A 17,500-nucleotide genomic window follows, 5' to 3' on the forward strand; every position below is an offset into this window, starting at 1 on the left:
AATATGCAGCCTCCACTCTGCAGCGAGGCACAGACCATTTAATAGAGCCAGAGTAAGGCGGAATTTTTAGCCCAAACCCTACCCTGCTAGAAAGGCCCTACTTTGGGGCATTTCTCCTACCTGTGACTGCACATTGGCTCCGACTTGGGACCCCTGGTAAGAATCCCCATTCAGACTCTGCATGTTCATGAACATGTCCCCAGAATTTGGGAGGTTAAAAGAACCAGAAGAACCTGGAAAGGAAAGAGTTAGGTAGCTGAATAACAGAGAGCTACAAATATATAACCCCAAAGACCTCAGGGCAGGGGAAGGAGAAGAAGAAAGGAAACAAGAAGGAAAGGTAGTGCACAACAGAGAAAAAGCTCCTGACCCCGCAGGAGGGGAGCTGGGGGCCAGCGGGACACCCATGCCACACGGGGACTTGTGCTGCTTCTCCCCGTCGCACTGGCTGGCGCACAGCCGGAGCACGCGGGAAGTCAGGGAAACCCAGCAGAACCCGTGGCCAGTCGTCCCCGCTGGAAGAGCAACTTGCAGAAAAACAAGCTTTAATGTCGAGTGCTTTCCTCTCGTGGATCGCTTCATCTCGAGATGCTATCTCTAAACACTCTGAGAAAAACTCATTTTGAATCTGTGTTTAATGTCTCCTTCAAAAGGAAATGGCTGGTAATTTCTAATTAGTTGATTTATTACCATCAGAGGAGGAACCTTTTTTTTTTTTTTTTAAACTTTCCTTTGATTAAAGTTTTTTTTTTTTTCCCATGGATCTTTATACCCTTTAAAAGTTGTCTACGACTAAGTTGTGGCAAAGCTGCACTGTAAATAGTGTCAAACACATCTGTGCTCTGTGGAAACCTTTGCCTCTGCAGCCCCCAAAGTGACTTCCTCTTTAGACACTCCCTCTATAATTTAATGCTTAGATTTGCAAAATGTCAACAAAGCGCTAGCGAGACAGTTTTTAAATACTGTAAAAGAACATGCGGTACAGCGACTCTGAAATAAAAGTTGTGTCCTTAGATTTCTATATATAATATACACTCCTTTCTAAGCAAGCCAGAGTTTACATTCTAATTAGTGCATGCTAAAATATTCCTCTGTTTTGTTCTTATCTTGACAATAAATTTAACAGTTCTACAAAAACAGACTTGGAGCTCTGCCTCACTTTATTTTGTGTTATTTTCATGGAACGAGAAATGCTTAAAATATCTACAGAAACAAAGAAGCTGCCAGAAGTCTGAGTGAGGCAGACACCGCCGCTGCGAAACCACGCGGGCCCAGCTCTTCGCCAGCGCGCAGTGCCCAGCCCTCTCTGCGCCCCAGCCCGGGGGCGCACGGACCTGGTACTGCTCCCGCGGCCAGGGCTGCCGGGGGGCTGCGGAGTCCTCAGCCCGACCGAACTCATTGCAGGATGCTCTAACGCACGTGCCGGGTACGTACCAGAGTTTGGTGTGGTGGGGGAGTTTGTCTGGTTGTTCTGGACGGCCGCGGCCACGGCGTGTGCTGCGGTCACAGCCGTCTTTGCCGCGTAAAGGTTGGCTTCTTCCTGGAACTTCCCGATGTTCTTCTTGTACCTGATTCTCTTATTTCCAAACCAGTTGGACACCTACGGTGGGGAGAGGTGGGGCAGAGTGAAGGACACAAAGCATTTGACCTGACAAAGCACGATTCCTTTGAAATGCTGTGTTTGGTGCAGCAAACACACGCGCTCAAGCACCCAGCCTGTAACTGCTGGGCACCCCCATTAACAAAGCAATAATCAAGGATCAGTTAAATATTAGTACGGACGAGAGTACGATATGGCTCTGCTTGTGCATTGGCAAACTGATTCCCAAGGGGTGACGACCCATATCGTGGAGCTTGATGTAGCATTTAGCACAGCACTGTCTCCCATTCACATCAGCCACTTGCCAGTGAAATCGGTGCAAGACCCCAAAGGTGCTGAAGGGGGACCAAGGCGCCCGCCGGCTGAGCGAGGGAGCGGGCAGTGAGCGCAATTGTTCTTTATTTTGGGGCCAGAACAACCTTGGCAGCCTGCACTTACAGTCATGTTTGGTCAGCTGAAAATGAAAGGAATAATATAAATCAATAATGTCTGAAAAATCTCTTTCTTGTCCCCCTTTGAAGATGCTGTACTGAAGCCAAGGTGGCCTGTGGGGCCCTGGCCATTAACCCATGCAGAGGTCACGGCTGGAGCAGCTCAGAGAAGTTCCTGCACTGGTTTCTCAGCAGCTTTGTTTAACTTCAGCCACTGCAACAAAGGTAAATCAGAGCCAATGTTGCAAAGGTGGCAGCCAGGGCTGTCCAGACAAAAAAAAAAAAGCATCCATAACAAAACAGAGGTAGAGGGGAGGGGACTGGTGACAACACAAGCAGTAATTAGCCACGGCCTGCAGCAAGGGACCAAAACACCTAAAAGGGAGGCAAACGTGGCCCACAGTGACACCCAGCTGGCGTCCTGCACCCCCTGAGTGCCCCCCAACCACCGCAGCTCTGCGGCACCTCTGAAAGCTCAGTGGTACGTCACAGCACCCAGCAAGGCCCCCGACACAGCAGACTGACTCTGCTGTATTTTAGGCAGCTATAGCTTTTGTTTTAATGCAATTAACCGAAAGCCTCTAGCTTTTAACTGTAATACAAGAGATGTATCTTATACATTCTGTTCCCTAGATAATACTCCACTGTATTCTATATATTGCACTTAATATTACCTTGTCAGTCAGAGAAGCAATAATGCATTAATGAAACCTAGCAAATAATTATTGTGGACAATCAGATTATGCTTTATTAACAGTTTCATAATTGAGAAATCTCTGTACATCAACTGTATTGTCCACGGATGTGTGCGAGACCCCTCTGTTTATGCACACTGCTGGACCAATCAAACAACAGCCATCACTAATAAAGGTTTATTTAATTCTCACAGTAAAATTTTAATATCACCAGCAGCCTGGGGAAGCCTCAACGAGTGGATTTGCTTGACATCAGATCGTTTCCATTCTGCTAGTCCCAATACTTCTTAATCTTTAATATCAAGGCAATTAAAATTAATGGCCACTCATCCAGAGCCACTGTGGGCAGTGTTTCCTTGACATCAATTGTTTGATGGGATTACCTAGAGGTTAAACTAACAAGCAAGGTTTAATTGGAAGCAATGAGAGGAGCAGCGATCGTACGTTATGTTTAACCCGCATACCACATCTAAATGAATATCCAGAAATGTTAAACTATTTCTGGGATTAAAGCACGCACTCGGCACGCGGGCAGAGCGCGGTGGCTGGGGCTGCCGCAGCTCCCCCTGTGACCGCAGCATCCCCTGGGTACGGGTGTCACCGCTCGGGTACCCTTCGCCTCCCTGCCAAAGGACCCACTGCTCCCGCGACACGCACAGCAGAGCACCCACGGCCAGCGTGGGCAGCGGGACGCGGCCGGGCCGGGGCCAGCACACAGCTAGAGCGGAGGGCAGGATCTGGGCTGGGTGAGCCACGTCCCTGTGGAGCCCTGCTGGCTCCCTGTACCCCCTGCCCCTGTGGCTGGCACCGCAGCCCGCCCCGGGCACGGCTCAGGCTGGGCCACCTGCGAGGGCAGCAGCGGGAGCCGGGGCGGCTGCAGCACCCTGGCTGCTCGCCCTGCCTCGTGCTCACCCGAAACATGAAAGATGTCTCCATCATGAGCTGCTTCACAACACATTTTTCATTAAAACAAACTCTCTTCACATTAAAGAAAAAACAAAAAAAAAAATCCTCCTCCTGATCATTGAAAGCCAATTAATTAATTGGGCTTAATTGCATATTACATTTCAAACAATGCAGTTGCACTTATTTATCATGTTAATTGTAATGTAAAGTAAAAAGACAATAAATTATTACTTGAATTGTCAAGATGCCTAATGTGGGATTTAGGATGGGACAGGCCTGCCTCGTGTCTCTGCAGTGGCTGATTTCATGGGATAAATCAGTCCCCGTTCTGCAAAAGAACCAGCTCACACGAGAGCATCACTGTTGATATTTGTGAACTAAATACTTATGGATCACAGAAATTTTTCCATTGTGTTTTCAAGGGTTTGTAGCACTGTCTGTGTTCTGCACCTAATCAAATGACACAAAATAGAAAAAAATGAAATAAGCATAGTTAGCTTTAGAACATGTACCATAATTGTACAATTTTACCTCTACAAACTATTTAAGCTTGCATCTTTTTTTTTTTCTTGCTTCCCAATGAAGTCAAGGGTAAGAGCCTATAAATCTGTAGCTCTCCCTGTCAATGTGCTTACAAAAACAAACTCAGAAGAAGCAGGGCCGGGAGGGCTGTTGGAACCCAGCTTTTACATTTATTAAAAAAAATAAATATAAATATATTCTCTTGTCAAGCACATTCTTATTTTGTTTGAAGCAGTGAAAAATTTTATTGCTGTAATCCAGTGACATGCTTTCAGCAATGACTGTGCCCTTTCTACAGCCCATATGATAGACTGATAGTTGTTCATGACACCCTGAAAGAGACTCATCTGCAAAAGTATAAAACATCAGCCTCGCAGCCATGGTGGGGAGAGAACAGATGATACAGTTTATCTCCGGTGAACACGTGCTGATCGGGTAGTTCTAAATTACAGCCAACGATGTTCTGTTAAGGACTTTTTTTCCCCAGAATTACCTTTTCCCATACTCTTAAAAATGAAATTGTATGAGGTGTTCATCTTAATAAATAGTTTGTCTTTATGCTTTTCTTGAAAAACCTTCTCTACATATAATTTTAAACACGGATATCAAAACTAAAACCATCTATCTCCCATCTGTAACTAAATGATTCTGGGAGACAATTTTTTTGTAGCTCAATAAAGTGCCTTGGCAGCAAGATTTCCAGTCAGCTGCTCAATCTGGGGGGAGGATGACCCAAAATACTCACTAATTAAGTGTTTGAGGGAGAAAATGCTCTGCCATGAATCTGCCCCTAGCATTTCCAAGACACTGACAGTACAAGAAAGAAATACCCTGGATCATTGTTAGGAGAGGCTACACGGAAAGCCCAGCTCAGCCAGAAAAAGGACAAAGCCTCTTCGTCAAACATGAACTCAAAGCTGCAGGAGTCTGGAAAGCCATCCGTTAACTCTTCCCACCCCCACCCCATTTCCCAGCTCTTTGCACCTCCGGGGCCTTTGTGGCCAGGCAGGTAGCGAAGGCACGGTGCCAGGCAAGGCGGTGTCTAAGGGACTCCCAGTCAGAGCTGGAATGCGTACACTTAGAGATTTTTCGTAAAAGCCCTGCGCAAGGTGTAGCTCAGCCACTCGCTTGGATGCCATTGCTTATCCCAGGCGATGCTACTCCTGCCAGTATTTTAAATGACTGCTCAATTTACCCCTGATTTCTGGATTACATCCTCTGACTTTTGCTGCCAAGCACTAGTGCAGCATGCACTGTGCTATTTTACAGTGCGTGCTCAGAGCTTTTCTGCTAGACAGCCTCCAAAATATATACGTTTTTTGGTACAAAGGAAGACAACTTCAGCCCAGTTCAACCTAGTAAATATCAACTAATCCTGCAGTCCTGCCATACGGCCTTTGGAAATGCCTTTGAAAATCAAAGAATAGGATAGCCATAGTATTCACATTTTCTAGCTGTGACAGCAGATCTATCAGGAACTCAAGCAACCAACCGATCGGAAGCACTCCCTCTCTCGCATGCGTGCTCCTCTCATATTAGATGATACACTGCCCAGTTTTCTGGCTTCCCCATCATCTGGAGCATTTATACAACTTTTGCCACACTGAAGCTCCCACCACAGCCCCTAATCTGCACCTCCTGCAGCTAATGCCAGGGCTCTGTGGTTAATGCTGCCCTTGCTCCTAGGTCGGTAAATGTCACTCTTCAGAGCCCAGGATGGTACAGAGCGCGACAGAGGAGGCAACGCAGCCACTCCCATCACTCACACAGCCTTCCTAACGGATTCAAGAAACAACTAATTCACACTCATATCAAGTGTTAAAGAGACAAACCTATATTCATGCCACAGGCTGACTGCTGCTGCTACATTTTTGGACCATCTGCCTGCCTTTTATTTCATTCTATAATATATACACTAAATCTTATCAAACAACCAATTAAAAAATGAAATCATATCTATTAGCACTAGAAGCAATCAATTATGGATTCTCAAGTGTTTCATCCCATGATCTTCAGCTTCTTCAGCCTTGTAATGCTCTAGCTTTTTATCTGCAAACTCTCCAGGACCACTAACCCTTCCTCTGCCAGGCACAGCTATCTGTCCCCTGGCTGGACACAAAATCTCTTCAGCAAGTCTACTGTGCTCTCCACCATGGTGTTTTTCCCGGTTACACTTTGTCAGTGGAGCTGAAGGACTTTGGGGATCTCCAACTTGGCATCAACGGTGTTGGCCCTCCCAACTCTGCAGCGAGCTGCCTTAGCTCTTGTGGAAGGATTTTCCAAACACCGTTTACTGGAGGAATTTCAATAAGTTATCTTGTGCCAAGAAGACAGAAACCAGCAACAAGACACAGGGCTGCGCACCAGGCTGCCCAGGTACTCTACAGCTGTTCGGCTGGCTCCAGGCATCCACGAGAGCCGCAGCGATACCTGCGGGCTGGGAGAGATGCCCAGCAGCCACTGCAGCTGCCCCTGTATCTGCTGGGGCTGCACTCACTCGCAGGATCTGGCAGTGACAAAGGAGCAATGTGAGAGAGTGAGTTTGGCGCTGATGTCCCCAGAGGAGACCCCGCTGTGCCGCACCAAGGAGGGCAGCTCAGATACCGTGCCCTGCCCGCGCAGCAGGCTCACTGGAGCAACATCTGCTTCCTTCTCACTGTGAGCATTATCCAAGAAAACCAGAAGTCCTGCTTGTCACCACAGTCAGTGGTAAGTGGACTGGGAAAAACTGCCCCAGCCTCCTCCTCTTACCTGCACCTGGCACACGCGCTTCCCACCCATCAGGGGCGCGGGACATGCTGCAAGCTGCGGAGCAAGCAAGGCACACACACGACTCCACCAGCTTCTTTCACGGCATGGGATGGCTTTGTGCCTGGGTTTGTACTTCTGATGGCACTTCCAAAGTTAATTAAGTAAGATCAGATTTTGGGGATCTGGGTGGCCTGTCTCACAGGAGGTTTCATTTGGAAGTCTTCAATAGAAGTGCCTGAATTTTTCATGGATTCAATGGAGACCTATAAAGTAAATCTCAACTCAGGTCTTAATTATAAAGCTAAAGGTTGCATTGCTAATAATGCCAATACTGAAGCCTGCAATCATTAATAGTTAACACATTCGCCGCAGGCATTGTTCCTCTAAAGGACCTGAAATATTGATAAGCAGAGCTCGCAGAGCTGGGAGGAGATGGCATGCCAGCCCCGCAACAGGACAGCTGGAGAACACGGACACTGCTGGTGAACTTTTCTGCTACCCAAATGCAAACTTCCCCTCACAGTGCAAATGTACGAGCCAGATCTGCTGTGGGATTATTTTGGCTTCCTATCAAACATACAGGCCACAAGAAATGAATAATATTATTTTGTTTTTTAAGCTGGTGAAGGAAACAGTGAAAGAACACTTGATGTAGCAGTGTCATCAGCCTGAACACCACTGTGAGGAGCCACTCTGGAGCTGTACATGTATTTTGGCCTACACACGAACAGCCTCAGACAAAGAAAGCATGCCCTTCTCATTAAGGGGATACTATTTTTCTTGCATTAACTTTACAGCAACATCTGTTATATACGATAAAATGAAGTCAGTCTTCATCATTCATCTTTGCTACAAAGAAACCACTCACATCACTTCAGTAATATTGAGAGGCTGCATTCCTGCCTGGCTTGGAGAAATGACTTCAACTAATCAAAGAAATTCTGATCTATAGAGATAGATTATATGTTTGTCAATAAACTGGCTTTCCCCAAAATAATGTTAAGTTGTAACGAATCTGTAACAGATGATAAGGCTCAGCTAGGAGTAGCTCTGACTGTACAGAGAAGTCTGACGTAGAATAGGATGCTAACGTTACCTCCTTCTTATTCCTACTTTCCTCATTGCACACACACTCGCTTACCCCGGAACAACCCCAGCTGCCCACAGTCACGCTGCACTCCCTGCAGAGCTCAGCCATGCCCCCTTTCCCTGCTGAAATTCACATCCACTCCTGGTCAGTAACGTAAAGTCAAAGGGACTAGGAAGGAGCATGGGGCAGGGACCTTCTGTATATCACAGCTCCCTGTCGAAGCCCACGCTGAGCCAGGCAGAGGGCAGCTTTGCCAAGGTAGAGGTGGAGGAAGGAGGCTGCACTCCCACCTGCTGCCTACCTGCGATACTGTGATGCTGCATTTCTTTGCCAGCTCTTCTTTGGCTTCTTCACTGGGGTAAGGGTTACTGAGGTGGGAGTAAAAATACTCATTCAAGATTTCTGTGGCTTGTTTACTGAAGTTGCGCCTTTTCCGCCTGAAAAGAGACAAGAAAACCACAGCTGTTCCAGACGTGCACAGTTCCGGCTGGGCCGCGGGGTGGGAGCAGCCCCCATTGCCCACCCGCAGCATGCGGCCACCTCGGCACCTGCCTGGCCCCGCGGGCTCCATGCCAAGGGCTGCAGCACCCGTCTGTGGGGTCCGGCCGTGGCAGGGCCCAGGCGCTGCCTCCAACCTCACCCAGCTTCCACAGAGGCCTTCACCCCGGCGGTGCGCAGATGCCACCCGCCTGCAGCGGGCTGGCACCAGCAGCAGCAGGAGTCAGGGAAGAGATGAGCGGAGGGAGGGCATGGAGCCACCAGCGCCCACACGGACCCAGCCTCAGCCTCCCAGGGCACATCGCCCTCTGCGCTGCTAAACCTCCCTTGGCTGATAACAGCGTGACCGAGCTCTTCCCCTTCGCTGGCAGGTCGGCCAGGGCTCCTGCAAAGGGCTGTTGGGGTGAGCACAGGGGGACCCCCTTCATGCCACGTCCTTATCTAGCGCTCATCAAGCTAATTGGCTTCCCGTGGCAGCAGCTGCCAGGCCTCGGCAAGGCCAGGCCCAGCCAGGCTTGCTCCTGCCGAGGGCCACGCGCAGGACACGGCACCGAGGGCCGCTGAGGCGCTGCGAGGCGCAGCCTGCCTGCCCCAAGGATGCCGCAGCGCCGCAGGCACGCCTTGTGCCACCTCCCCTCCACACGGGCCGCAGCGGCAGCACCTGCACAGCCACAGCTGCCTTCCTCCCCGCTGACATCGGCTGCTCGCCTGCCTGAGAGCATCCTCACGAAGGCACCGGTTAAACATTTCCTTCAGAGCTCCCTTCCCCTCCGGGCTGGTTGCAATCAAACTGCCGGCGCCTCGGGCCAGCAGGCAGCCGAGCGGCAATCCCCAGCGCTCTCTTCCAGGAGTATCACGATGCTGCTAACGACGCTGTATCCTGGAGCAGGCAGACTCTCCCTAGAGCTCCGTTTATCTCATTACTGTGCTTCCGCTCATTTTGCCTTATTTACCTTCCTCCTTTTTAAAGAAATCACTTTAAAATGTGCATCTGCAAGCTTTACCTTTTGCAGTTACTGGAGCTCTCCATAGACGTTTCCTCCAACTGTTTGTAATTACCCTAATTTGCCACACCTGCCAGTGACCTCCTTGTTAATAAAATTATTTTGCTCTTGTTTAGCTCCTCGCAGCTTTCAGGTGTGAAGCAGGAGCTAGCTGCTACAGGCAGGCTCTGCGTGGCGCCTGAGGCTCCTTCGCCCTCTGCTTGGGCTCTCCCTGTGCTGCCGGGCCCGGCCAGCTGCCAGCGCCCTGGGAAACGGATAGTGCTGGGGGCTGACATCCCACCTTGTCGGGGCTACTCAGCAAATTTGGCCGTGTCTGCAAACCCCTTCTTAATCCGTGCCTGCCCATCTCCTCACAGCCCAGAAAGAGCAGCGTGCTCCAGCTGCCGCGGACAGCAGTGCTGAGCTCCAGCATTTTGCAAGGGACGCATGTGGTGGCTGTTGCTGGTTCACGAGGTGCTGCCTCCTCCCTTACCCTAGCCGAGCGACAGCTTGTTGGGAGAAGGGCCAGCAAATCTGGCTTTTGGAAAGCATTGTCGCCTTTCTTACCTCAGGCACAGGCAGCTGCTAACCCAGTCAGCCTCAGCCTGTGGCACGTCCCTTCCAGATAACTGGGCTCTTCGTTATGGGGCCAGTTATGGCCTTATGCTGTGAGACGTTGGTACCTGCAGCCATTTAAATAACTGCTGGGGTGACAAAACAGCTCTCTGCACAAACCCTATGCAACTCCTACATGAGCAGGGTAAACAAACAAGCACACGGTAAACAAACCTAATCTTTGCACTAAAATGTGTTCAAAAATGCTGATGTTTACGAAAGCTCTCTGAACAGCAGCCTGCCCTGTGTGCAGGCACAGCTCCCAGGAGGGCCAGGCTTCCACTGGGCTGCTGTGTTCCAGCAAGGGCATGGGGTACTCGTCTCTGCCTTACCTGGCATCAAGGAACCTTGACCTTAAAATCATGACCGCTTCACAAGTACTTTGTTTGAGCTGCATCTGGATGGAGCTGAATTTTCGATGAATGATGCCCACCATCCTTTCAATCTCCTTGGGAGAAATGGGACGTGTCCGACTCTGTTCTCTGAGAAGATTCATCACATGTGTGGTAAATTCATTACATGCCTGCAAAGGAAGGAGAAGCTTAGAAACTGCTTTGTGTCATCGCAAAAGGACACAAGCTGGCATCTGACCCCACGGTGCCAACGGTAGTGGGGGATCCCCACGCTGCCCCATCCCTGCACGTGGCCACAGGAGCACATCGCACACATCCAGTATGTGAGCTCTACGTCTCCCTACAGCAGCCACGGCTGGCACAGCTCCTCCTCACCCTTACCCCTTCCCAGCCATGGAAGCAAAGGGTGTCCGGCATCTGCAGGCAACCCACAGCAGGGAGCTGGGGTCCTGCTGGGTGCCTGTATGTGAATTCAGGCAGGAGAAGGATGTGAGCGGGGACCAGCGTGCGCTCAGCAGGTGAATGAGCACAAACTGCTGGCAATCAGCACTTGCAAGAGGTGGGCTGAACCCCGGACAAGCAGCACGTAGGAGTTTAACTCCTTGCAGCAGATTTGGGAAATGAAACCTGTCCGAGGTGCCTTGTGCAGTTCCCTTCTGCAGGTGGCATCGCAGCCAGGCCGTGCGGCAGCCTGGCCTTGCAGTGCTGCCGGGGCGGTGGGGAGGGCAGCATTCGGAGCCATCAACTACCAGGCCCAGAATATGCAGGCAAAAGGACACAATGATATAAACTTCTGCAGGCTGCATCAGCAGCAGGCTTTGCCTGCTCCGAGCCTCTGCATGACCAAGTGGCTGTCACGCTGGCATCCCGGCTTCCCCCCACGCAGGCTGCAAGCTGCCACAAACTATGCTGATTTATGTCTCCTTTATCTCTTTCAAAAACAAAACCCGGGCCTGCTGTCTGCTCGGGAGAGCGGCGGCGCAGCCGCAGGGCTCCCTCCCCGGCACGGTGCTGGAGCGCGGCCGGGGCAGGGACCTGCCTGGCCCAGCGGCAGGAGGGGGCTCGGCGCCGCGCCGGTGCAGCGGGCTCACGGGCACACAGCACCCGTCCCGCGAGCGCTCACCAGGCAGGGCTGAGCAGGGGCTGAGGGTCTCGGCAGGCACGCACGTTGGTTGCACGAGGAGCCAGCCCTGCTCACGCACTGCGGAGCTGGAATCGCTTCCAAACAAGGCCAGAGGATTTCGCTCTCGTGCATCCGACGGAACGGGCTACGAGCACGATGCTCGGCAGTCTCTAAATCACGCGGGGGAAGCAGTACCACTATCTCGTTCAGACCACATATGTTAAGTTTCTGTTTGATTCCAGCTCCCCTCTTTCTTCTAAAGCCAGGGTTGAAAATATCACTACGATTTGTCTTACAACTACGTTTTCAGTGGTTTTCCTGTGTTTCAACAGATTACGTGAGGGAAAGAGTTAAAAGTGAAAAGTTTATGCATCTAAAAACTCATAATTTCCTATAACATTTGCTGAACGTCTCACAACTTATTAAGTGAAGCCATCTATGAATGCAAATGCTGATTAGCAATTTGGCAATAGCCCAACATTCACAGAATTCACATAGCTTTTCTTTAAACCAGTAGTTCATACATGATTAATTAGAACATCTCATTTATGTAGTGTGCACTTTAGCTCATTACTCTAAGTAAAATTCGTTAAGTATTTACATTTAGATAATTAAAATCTGGGTACACCCTTAAGAAAGATGCATACACTTCAGGCAAAGTGATTTTTTTTTTCTTTACACTACTGAAAGTAAATTACAGGGTAATTTACATCCTCGCCGCACCGTGTGGAGGCAGCGTTCGGCCGAGGCGCGGAGCAGGGTGCCCCACGCGTGCCACCGCAGGCGGCTGGCACCGGGCGCTGCAGGCACTGCGGGTGCGACGGGCTGCCCACCTGGGACTGCCCACCACAGTCTGAGCGTCAGGGTAAGGAACTTGACCTGTCTAATCCTCGTTTGTCATTTGCATAGTTTTTCTCCTTTCTGTTTTGACTTTCCAGGCTCCCCAGATTGCCGCAGAGTGCCCACCCCTGCTGGCCGCCGGCCTCTCACCACGCAGCGAGACCTGTGCAGACCTGGGGAGTTCATTCCTAAAGTACTATTAAAACAGTAACTGTTATTTAAAAATAATTTCGGGTACTTCTGTTCTGTGAAAAATATTTCACCACAAATATGATACCAAAAATTGTATGTTTCAAAGCTAAAGTGAGTTTCTTAATTTCAAGAAGCAAAAATCTTTCCCTGAGTTTCCTTGAAATGCTTGATGATATTTAGTTTGCCTACATCTATTTAAAAGGCCTGCTTTTAATTTATTTTCCCCGGTATCTCCCATCTGTGGAGTTACTGCAGCCCAGCAGAGTGGAAGTAAGCTCAGAAGACACCAATGCTTTGTCTTGTTTTCTCTTGTTTATTTATAGCGTCCGAGCTACTTGATCCCTTTTTCAGTACTATTTTTCAGGCCTCTGCTTGGTGCCTGAGACGTTATTAATAATGTCAGGTTATAAGTGATGGCCTTGTTAACCTGCTCAGAAACCTTGTAGGAGCGGAGGATGCTTCTGCTCGCCTTAATGCTTAATCAAGACTCCTCAGACAAATGCAAGGAACAGAGAGGAAATGGCCCAAAACAGTCTCCAGCCGCACAGTGCCACAGTGCTCTGAGGGTGGCTGGTGTCCTCCGAAGGGCCACACTTCACCCCAGTTTGGGGTGAATCCAGAAGACATCTGTGAACTCAGAAAGCAGGTTCCCAGCTGCTCCGGGAGGCCTGGGACCCTTACAGTACTTTTGCCTACAGCAAAAAATGTATTTCAGTGTAATTATAGAAGATAGCTTTCAATATGTCATCTCTATTATAGTAGCTGTAAATTATGGAAAGAGCTGCCTGTGTACGACCATTTCTCCTGGCACACGGCGAGGGGAGAGTTGTGTGATGGCGTGACACACTTTCCATTTTCCTTTCTCTTTTTTTTTTCTCCGAGTGCATTCCCCTAACTGGCAACAAATGTCAGGATCAAACTCCGTCTGGAAAGCGTCTTCAGAAAGACGCTTCAGCATCTGCTGCCGGCTGCGGCGGGGCGGGAGGCGCGCGGGCGAGCGAGGCGAGGGCAGGAGCTGCCCCTGCTCGGCAGCGGGGCTGCGCTGTGCGCCCCGACCCCGGCCCCTGCCCGCCTGCGGGAGGGCAGCCCCGCTCCGGGAGCTCGCAGCCGCTGGAGGCAGGGATGCAGAGTCCCGGCTGCCTCTCAGCTGCTGAGACAGGCGCTGTTTTGAGACAAACTGGTAGGAGACAGTTTGCTGCAAGGCTGGGGAAATTATCATATTTCTGTAGAGCAGACATTGCTGGGTGTCAGGATCAACAGGGGGAAGCGTACATGTTTCAGAACAACTCCACCTCTCTCTCTTTCTCCTCGCAGCATCTGAGCATCCTCCAAAGTTTCCTGTGGTGTGGACGGATGGCTGTGACATTTCAGCTGAAACCTTTGTAAATGGAGCTACAGGGCTAAAAATGCTAGTGGTTGCCCCACATCATTAAACTTGTTAGAGTCAAAGGACGCTTGCCAGCAAACGGCTGTAAGCATCGACCTGCGTTTGCTTTGGCCCCAGTTCTATCTCCAGCTTGTGTCCCTGTGCTTTGAAAAGACATGCTCCTGCTGGACAGTGCTCATTAATCTGGTGGCCATCCCCGGGTAGGCACTACAGGCGGCACGCTGGGGCACCACTGCGCCAGGAGAGCTCAAGGGTCCTCACGGGACGTTTGGTGGCCTTGCGGGAGGAGTGGAGGTCACTCGAAGGAGAAAACATTTGCACAAAGGCCCTGCACCCCTTGAACAGCAGGGAGAAGGAGGCAGCTACAGAGCGGGCAGAGCCACCGGCGCAGGGAGCGCGCCGCCCGGGCCACGTCCCGCTGGTGCCCGCAGCAGGAGGCCGCGAGGACACCGCCCCGCGCCGCCCCCCCGCCACAGCACGGGCTGCTGCAGCACCGCTGCCTCTCAGAGACCAGGCCTTTGTTTCCAATAGCACAAAAACACACAGCCAAGCAGACAGGGACCTTTCAGAGGGTCTTCACCAGAAAAAAGCAGGAAACTGAAAATAAGGGCCCCACTGGCAAGGCAGCCCAGCCCTGCGCGGCAAAGCCGAGGGGAAGCGTGCCACGGCACAGCGGGGAGCGAGCGCGGGCAGCGCGGTGCACGGTTCTCTGCCCTCGCGGCTTCAAGCAGTTTCATCACTGCCTCCACATCTCTTTTGTGGTTTTGCTCTGTTCAGACCGATGCTTTGCCATGATGGGCTGGGGGCAAGTGCAGGACTTCCCCGCGCTCAGCTTGGGAAGCCACCAGCTGATGAGGTTTTGCTGAGCTGATTAGGCTCAGGGTTTGCGAGCTTTATTAGGACACCTCTCGAAGAGGAAAACAAAGACACTGCTTGAGGCTTGCAAGGGCCGGAGGTCTCACACCATTCTTCCCTCCCCCTGTGCTCTGATGTGGATGTTCACTGAGAAACCAGAGAGGGGGTGAGCAGAGGGTCCCCCCGCCCCTGCGGGTGACTGGCTGTGCCCACAGCAGCAGCAGCGCTGGGCCGAGCCGCGGCAGGCAGCACGCCTCGCGTCTCCCTGAGCCCCCCGAGCAGCGCACGTGACGGGTCGCTGAGACCCAGCGTCGAGCTTCTTACCACGGTGCTCTGCAGCGCACCCCCGATGCAGGCAGGGGCACTGAGGGCTGGCGCCAGCCCAGGAGGGTTTCACCAGGACCTCCCTGTCCCCTTCCCGCTGGGGCAGCTCCCAAAGCCCAGCCCGGGTGCAGCCCCCCCGGCGCAGCCCCACGCCTCTGCCTCCTCGTGCCCGCTCACCACAGGCACCCACGTGGCCCCAGCCCACGTGCGCTCACGGCGTGTCCCGAGCGGGCTCCCGAGTGGCGCTGAGTACCGGGAGCTCTCCGGTTCTGTCCCACCCAGGGCTGGCTCCAAAAGCAGGAGCACCAGCTCAGGTGTTCGTGTTGCTTTTATGCGGCTACAGACAACAGAAAACACTCAGGCATGCAAGACATGTGCCCTGCGCCCAGCGAACACCAGCGTGTGGCCCCAGGGACGCGGGTGGGTGCCCAGCCCCTGCAGGGAGTGCGGGGTGGCAGGGGCGCGGGGCGCGCTGACGGGGCCCTGGGCGGCGGGTACTGGCGATAAGAAGTGCGAGAGCAGCGGCAGGTACACGTACAACTGAGAGGCTGATGTCTGACCTGTTCATATTTCTCCAGCTCTGTGTGATAGATTTGTCTGATCTGGGTCAATTTGGCTCTGTAATCTGAGTGTTCAATAGAGTTATCTGAAGACCCTCCAGAGGCTGCTGCGGCTGCAGCTGCTGCTGCCGATCCCCCACCTTTCTCCGGACCTGAGACTCCTTCTGCCAGAAGCATATTGTCTAGTCTCATTAGCTGGGGATCGGGAGGGTCTTCCTCCTGGGCTCCTCGGATGCTCAAACCTTGGGCAGAAAAGAGAGAACAAGAGAAAATACAGTCAGTATTTCTTGCATCTGCCAGGCTCTGCCCGCTCACACGAGGTGCCATGGCCCTGTGGCCCTGCAGGGTCAGACCTGCCCTGGCCATCCTCCACCCTGCCGTGCCCTGCGGCACCCAGGCAGCCCTGTCCTCCCAGGAAAGGCCGTGAAACTCGGGCAGACAAACTCTGTGGGCTCCCAGCCATCCCACAGAACCCCATCGGTTCCCATAAAGAGCAAGAACGTCTTCCTCCAGCTTTTAAAGGACCCTGCAGAATTTTTAAACACTTCATTGTAAGTATTAAAAGAATATTCACATGAGTACAGATGCATGTGCCTTCCGGTTGTTTTCCAAGACATATCTAAATCTACACAAGGCTGGCATTATCCCTATACGTTATATCACTTTGATGCAAGACCACGTGGTAAAAGTAAGTGCATTATTTATTTGGAAATAATTGATTTGCTTCTCATTTCCTTCCAAATGGATCCAAGCACTACATTATTCTGAGACTTGCACCATTGGATTCTTCCTACAAGGTCCAGGCATTGGCCTTAAGTGCTGGGACAAAAAGCTGCCGCTCGCCCCTGAGCTACAGCAGACTCCAGGCAAAGCTCCCACTGGTACCAGGCACGTGGATGCAACCGTCCCTACGTGTGCCAGGAGTCCCTGGCTCCACACAGGTGCCCTGTGCTGAAATCTCCTGTAGGGAAGGGGAAAGGGCTGAGACAGAATCAAGGCGATGGCTCAGAAAGGACTGCCACGGGGAGCAACGGCAAGGAGGCAGCAGCAGGCGCAGGACTGGCCCGGGCACTGGGCACACACACCACGGGACTGAGCTGCCCCTCTCCGTGCGGGAATTTAGTTGCGATCATGATGCTGGGGTATTCAGTGTGGTTAAAAGTTGCTGGTGCTCTTGCACTCGTTGTTGGGAACAATATTTTAAATCTAATTTCTGTTTTAAATCCAGAATTTCCAAAGTGATGCTCAGTCAGCAATCTCTTCTGCATCCTATAGATCAAGGCTGACAATTTGTAAGTTTAATCAGGGTATACGGGCACGGTGCCAAGCTGTTATCAACAATGCCGAAAACAAAGTTTAAAAATAATTACAGTCGTATAGAAATCACTAGAGCCGTGGCTTCTTGAATCAACATTTCCATTAAAGATGTAATGCAGCCACGTACATCCCAGCCCAATTAACCTCTTTACATCTGTGTAAGAGCAGGCACTGGCATGCTGGCTGCTGCGGGTCCCGGGGGTCTGCCGCTGCCCCCAGCACGCTCGCAGGGCACCTGTGCCCGTCTTTGCTGCTCGCAGCGGTGCAGGCTCCGAGCAGGCAGCGCCAGACGTGGCAGCAGCACCCGCAGCAGCCACACGCACAGCTGAGCACAGCGGTGCTGCTTTCTGTGCAGGACCAGCGGCCGCTCCCATACAGACTGCTCCATGATGTCCGAAACGCTCTGCACAATGTGCAGTGACCCCTGCCTGGCCAGCCTCCCTGACTCGAGAGAGCAC

General features: G+C 51.7%; 1 protein-coding gene across 7 annotated transcripts in view; it reads right to left on the reverse strand.

The window, feature by feature from the left end:
- Positions 1 to 17,500, reverse strand: part of PBX3 (PBX homeobox 3) — a 117,355-nt gene that overhangs the window by 8,053 nt on the left and 91,802 nt on the right. For 5 of the 7 annotated variants that reach the window (XM_066980921.1, XM_066980923.1, XM_066980922.1 and 2 more), the window contains 5 exons: positions 15,726 to 15,967; positions 10,424 to 10,614; positions 8,297 to 8,432; positions 1,435 to 1,600; positions 121 to 233 (listed from right to left, as the gene is read on the reverse strand). In XM_066980921.1, coding sequence (XP_066837022.1) covers positions 121 to 233; positions 1,435 to 1,600; positions 8,297 to 8,432; positions 10,424 to 10,614; positions 15,726 to 15,967 — 848 coding nt within the window. The remainder of the gene's footprint in view (positions 1 to 120; positions 234 to 1,434; positions 1,601 to 8,296; positions 8,433 to 10,423; positions 10,615 to 15,725; positions 15,968 to 17,500) is intronic. The other 2 variants (XM_066980925.1, XM_066980927.1) reach the window with 1 other exon arrangement.

This window comes from Anser cygnoides, chromosome 20 (assembly GCF_040182565.1).
Source record: "Anser cygnoides isolate HZ-2024a breed goose chromosome 20, Taihu_goose_T2T_genome, whole genome shotgun sequence".
Classification (NCBI taxonomy): Eukaryota; Metazoa; Chordata; class Aves; order Anseriformes; family Anatidae; genus Anser; species Anser cygnoides.